The 6,000-nt window shown below is 52.5% G+C and overlaps 1 protein-coding gene across 1 annotated transcript in view; it reads right to left on the reverse strand.

Moving 5' to 3' along the window:
- slc50a1 (solute carrier family 50 member 1) overlaps positions 1 to 5,572 on the reverse strand; it is a 54,252-nt gene extending 48,680 nt beyond the window's left edge. Inside the window, exon 1 of the mRNA XM_059643987.1 lies at positions 5,264 to 5,572. Within this exon, the coding sequence (XP_059499970.1) occupies positions 5,264 to 5,331 (68 nt within the window). The 5' untranslated portion in view covers positions 5,332 to 5,572. The remainder of the gene's footprint in view (positions 1 to 5,263) is intronic.
- Between the last annotated feature and the right edge of the window lie 428 nt (positions 5,573 to 6,000).

Below are 6,000 nucleotides of genomic sequence, written 5' to 3' on the forward strand. Positions count from 1 at the left end.
CTGATCTCCCTTTTAAAAATACACCTTACGCTCTTATAGAGATTCACTCCATCCATGTTGACACACAGAGCACAGCCCAGCTCAGGCTCTTCGGCCCACGATGCTGCGCCGACCTGTTCTCCTACTCTCAGATCAGTCTACCCTGCATTTTACTATCCTCCACGTGCCCAGTCCGGGCTGCATCCTGGTAAATCTCCCCTGCACTCTCTCTAAAGCTCCCACATTTGCCTATATACATTTGTACACACACTTTACCTTCACTAGAACCTCAATTTCTCCAGTCGTCCAGCATTCCCCACACCTACCGGCCTGGCTGTTCGCCCGAACAGGAGCATACTGTCCCTGGGCTCTCGTTATCTCGTGTTCAATGACCTGTGAACATTTGCTTCCCCGGTCAACTTTTGAACGATCCTGCCTCATACCATCCAAACTGTCCTTCCTGCAATTTTAACCTGCAGAGATCCTATCCCGTCATTACAAATAGAATTATGCTCACTGGTTCCCAAAACACTGCCCAACTGACACCGCACTCACCTCCCCTACCCCATTTCGTGTTGCTGTAGCTGAAAACAATTCCTCTCCTACCAAGTGCATAACACGTTGGCAGTTCCAGTGAAGGTTTAGAAAGTTAAAACCCCCTCCCACCACAACCCGATCTCGGGAGCAAAGGCTGCGGTACAGAGACATCATGCGGAGTGAGGTCCTACAGTTATAGTGCACAGGAAGAGACCCGTGCTGACACACATATCCGAAATTAATCCAATCCCACTTGCCCCCCTATCCCTCTAAGCCCTTCCTATCCATGTCCCCATCCCGATCCCTTTTAAATGCTGTCACTGTACCAGCCCCCACCCACTTCCTCCTTCCATACACGCACCACCCTCTGTGTGAAAAAGTTACCCCTCAGGTCCCGTTCCCTCTCACCTTAAACCTATGCCCCTCTAGTTTTGGGCTCCCCCTACCCCTGGGGTAAAAGACCTTGTCTATCCCCCCTGCCCATGCCCCTCATGGTTTTATAAACCTCTATAAGGTGCCCACCCCACCTCAGCCTCCGACGCTCCGGGGAAAACAGCCCCAGCCTCTCCCTCAAGTTCAAACCCCCCCAAACCCGGGCACATCCTTGTTAATTTTTTTCTGCATCCTTTCAAGTTTCGCACCATTTCGATCTTTAGGCTGCAAATATAGGTCAATTCAACACAGTCATAGAATCCCTACCGTGTGGAAGCAGGCCATTCATCCCATCAAAGTGCGCCGATCTTCTGAACAGCATCTCACCCAGACCCACTCCCACTACCCTATCCCTCTAACCCTGCGTCTGGTAGCTCACCCTAACCCGCACATCCCTGGGCACTACGGGACAATTTAGCACGGCCAATCCCACCCTAACCCGCACATCCCTGGGCACTACGGGACAATTTAGCACAGCCAATCCACCCTAACCCGCACATCCCTGGGCACTACGGGACAATTTAGCACGGCCAATCCACCCTAACCCGCACATCCCTGGGCACTACGGGGCAATTTAGCACGGCCAACCCACCCTAACCTGTACATCCCTGGGCACTATGGGACAATTTAGCACGGCCAATCCACCCTAACCCGCACATCCCTGGGCACTACGGGACAATTTAGCACGGCCGATCCACCCTAACCCCCACATCCCTGGGCACTATGGGACAATTTAGCACGGCCGATCCACCCTAACCCACACATCCCTGGGCACTATGGGACAATTTAGCACGGCCAATCCAATCTAACCCGCACATCCCTGGGCACTACGGGACAATTTAGCACGGCCAATCCACCCTAACCCGCACATCCCTGGGCACTATGGGACAATTTAGCACGGCCGATCCACCCTAACCCCCACATCCCTGGGCACTACGGGACAATTTAGCACGGCCGATCCACCCTAACCCGCACGTCCCTGGGCACTACGGGACAATTTAGCACGGCCAATCCACCCTAACCCACACATCCCTGGGCACTACGGGACAATTTAGCACGGCCAATCCACCCTAACCCGCACATCCCTGGGCACTACGGGACAATTTAGCACGGCCAATCCACCCTAACCCGCACATCCCTGGGCACTACGGGGCAATTTAGCACGGCCAATCCACCCTAACCCACACATCCCTGGGCACTATGGGACAATTTAGCACGGCCAACCCACCCTAACCCGCACATTCTGGGCACTACGGGGCAATTTAGCACGGCCAATCCACCCTAACCCACACATCCCTGGGCACTATGGGACAATTTAGCACGGCCAACCCACCCTAACCCGCACATCCCTGGGCACTACAGGACAATTTAGCACGGCCAATCCCACCCTAACCCGCACATTCTGGGCACTACAGGACAATTTAGCACGGCCAATCCACCCTAATCCGCACATCCCTGGCCACTACAGGACAATTTAGCACGGCCAATCCACCCTAACCCGCACATCCCTGGGCACTATGGGACAATTTAGCACGGCCAAACCACCCTAACCCGCACATCCCTGGACCGTGGGAGAGACCCGGAGTGCCCAGATGTGAGTGTGCAAACTCCACACAGACGGTCGCCCGAGGGTGGAATCGAACCCTGGTGCCATGAGGCAGCAGCGCTAAGCACTGAGCCACCGTGCCACCCCCCCATGCCCACCTCCCTGGGAATGAACGGACTGCCTTATCGAGAGCAGCGAAAGACACTGGGCCTCGACTGATCAGCGTTGAGAAGAACAGGGTGCGCTCATACTGAAAAATACAAGGTTAAAGTCATGAGGAGCATCGGTACAGTTAGCAGTAGGTAGGTGTCGTTTTCCTAGGGTGGGGTATTTCAAGACTAGGGGGCATGCTTTGAGGCGTGAGGGGAGAAAAGACATGAGAAGCAAATTTTTTTGCTGTGTTTTTTCCCGTTGCGTTGACTTCCAGAGGAAGTGGGGCGCGCGGGCACAGTTACAATATTCAAAAGATTTCGGATAAGTCCACACGTCAGAAAGGAATAAGGTCCAGCAGTGGGCAGTTTCGTTTGGGGTTATGTCTGACACAGACTGGTTGACCAGTTTCTGCGCTGTGTAACTCTATCCAGCCTCTCCCTACAGCTCAAACCCTCCAAGCCAAGCAGCGCCCTTGTAAATCTTTTCTGAGCCCTTTCGAGGTTAACGACATCCTCGCTATAGCAAGGAGACCAGAATTACACACCATATTCCGAAAGTGGCCCTAACCACAGCCCCAACATGACCCTCCCAACTCCTACACTCAATACACTGCCCCACAAAAGGCAAGCGTCCCGAATGCCCGGGATTCCTCAAAGATTCAGGGGAAGTTCAGGGTGTTCCTCTAACCATCTTCTATCCGGCTCCCCGTCTCTCCCTATTTATTAGAGAATCCCCTTCCCCCTCCCCTCATTTCTGAAGCAGGGTCCCGACCCGAAACGTCAGCTTTCCTGCTCCTCTGATGCTGCTTGGCTCGCTGTGTTCATCCAGCTCCACACCATGTTATCTGAAGTTCAGGGTGGGTTATTTTGAAGGTGGGGGGAGGTGAAATGTGGCTTGGCTTCTGAGGGAATCCTCTAAGATTTGGGGAGGGGGTTTGATTTTCAGAGAATCCCTCTTAAGATCTGGGGTAGGGCCTTGGCCTTTAGAGGCTGGGGGGGGAGGGTGGGGGGTGACACTTATCAGAGATAATGATCAGGGAGAGTTTCAAGAGGTGGGGTATGCGGAACTGATCAGATATTGATCAGGGGGCATTTCGGGGGATGGGGGAGGTGAAACTGAGAAGAGATTTTGATCGGGGGTGTTTTCGGCAACTGTGGAACTGATCAGAGATATTGATCAAGGCTAGTTTCAGGGAGTTGGGGGGGCTGAAACTGATCAGCGATATTGATCAGTGGAGGTGAAACTGATCGGCGATATTGATCGGGGGAGCTGAAACTGATTGGCGATATTGATCGGGGGAGGTGAAACTGATCGGCAGTATTGATTAGAGGAAGTTTCGGGGGGTGGAGGAGGTGAAACTAATCATAGATATTGATCGGGGGAGGTGAAGCTGATTAGAGATATTGATCAGAGATAAGGTCCGAAACGTCAGCTTTTGTGCTCCTGAGATGCTGCTTGGCCTGCTGTGTTCATCCGGCTCCACACTCTGTTATCTTGGAGATATTGATCAGCTATGTTTCAAGGGGTATGTGGTACTGATCAGATATTGATTAGGGAGAGTTTCAGGGGGTCGGGAGGTGAAACTGATCAGAGATACTGATGAGGGGATGTTTCAGGAGCTAAAACTGATCTGAGATATTGATCCGGAGGGGTTTCGGGGGTGATATTGATCTGGGGGAGTTAGGGGGTGAAATTGATCAGAGATATTGATCAGGAGGGGTTTCAGGAGCTGATATCAATCAGGGGGATGTTTCAGGAGGTGAAACTGATCAGAGATATTGATAAGGGGATGTTTCAGGAGGTGATATTGATCAGGGAGAGTTTCGGGGGTGAAGCTGATCAGAGATATTGATCAGGAGGGGTGATATTGATCAGGGGGAGTTTCGGGGGTGAAGCTGATCAGAGATATTGATCAGGAGGGGTGATATTGATCAGGGGGAGTTTCGAGGGGTGAAGCTGATCAGAGATATTGATCAGGGGGAGTTTCGGGGGTGAAGCTGATCAGAGATATTGATCAGGGGGAGTTTCGGGGGTGAAGCTGATCAGAGACATTGATCAGGAGGGGTGATATTGATCAGGGGGAGTTTCGGGGGTGAAGCTGATCAGAGATATTGATCAGGGGGAGTTTCGGGGGTGAAGCTGATCAGAGATATTGATCAGGAGGGGTGATATTGATCAGGGGGAGTTTCGGGGGTGAAGCTGATCAGAGATATTGATCGGGGGAGTTTCGGGGGTGAAGCTGATCAGAGATATTGATCAGGAGGGGTGATATTGATCAGGGGGAGTTTCGGGGGTGAAGCTGATCAGAGATATTGATCAGGAGGGGTGATATTGATCAGGGGGAGTTTCGGGGGTGAAGCTGATCAGAGATATCGATCAGGATGGGTGATATTGATCGGGGGGAGTTTCGAGGGTGAAGCTGATCAGAGATATTGATCAGGAGGGGTTTCAGGGGGTGAAGCTGATCAGAGATATTGATCAGGAGGGGTGATATTGATCAGGGGGAGTTTCGGGGGTGAAGCTGATCAGAGATATTGATCAGGAGGGGTTTCAGGGGCTGATATTGATCAGGGGGATGTTTCAGGCAGTTAGTTCCCTCGCTCGGGGATTACTTACAGGCCTGTGCCGAACATCCAAACCGTGAAGACCAGGCAGCAACACGACAGGAACTGAAGGCTGTCCATGTTGGTGTGGGGAGCCTGTTCTCACTCCCTCCGGGTTACTTTGTTGCCGGAGCCAATACACTCCGCGACAATGTCGCACTGCCCCCGGCTGCAGTGTATCGAGTGGCCGCAGCGTGTGCCTGAGGGACAGGGCAGGCAGCAGTGAGCACAAGGGACACAGGCGGAGGGTGGGGAGACCCCGGCCCACACCACCCCCCCCCCCCCCACACCAGGGCAGGGCTCAGACTCAAACACAGGCAGAACACACAGACACGTGGACAAATGGCGGAAACAGGAAGCAGTTCCCATTGAGATCTGCCACCCTCCCTCCCCAAGTCCGTCTGAGTGAGAGAGAGAGAGAGAGAGTGAGTGAGTATGTAGAGAGAGAGAGAGAGAGAGAGTGTGAGTGAGTATGTAGAGAGAGAGTGTGAGTGAGTATGTAGAGAGAGAGAGAGAGTGAGTATGTAGAGAGAGAGAGAGAGAGTGAGTATGTAGAGAGAGAGAGAGAGAGAGTGAGTATGTAGAGAGAGAGAGAGTGTGAGTATGTAGAGAGAGAGAGAGTGTGAGTATGTAGAGAGAGAGAGTGAGTATGTAGAGAGAGAGAGAGTGTGAGTGAGTATGTAGAGAGAGAGTGAGAGAGTGTGAGTGAGTATGTAGAGAGAGAGAGAGTGAGAGTATGTAGAGAGAGAG

This window comes from Stegostoma tigrinum, unplaced genomic scaffold, assembly GCF_030684315.1.
Source record: "Stegostoma tigrinum isolate sSteTig4 unplaced genomic scaffold, sSteTig4.hap1 scaffold_381, whole genome shotgun sequence".
Classification (NCBI taxonomy): domain Eukaryota; kingdom Metazoa; phylum Chordata; class Chondrichthyes; order Orectolobiformes; family Stegostomatidae; genus Stegostoma; species Stegostoma tigrinum.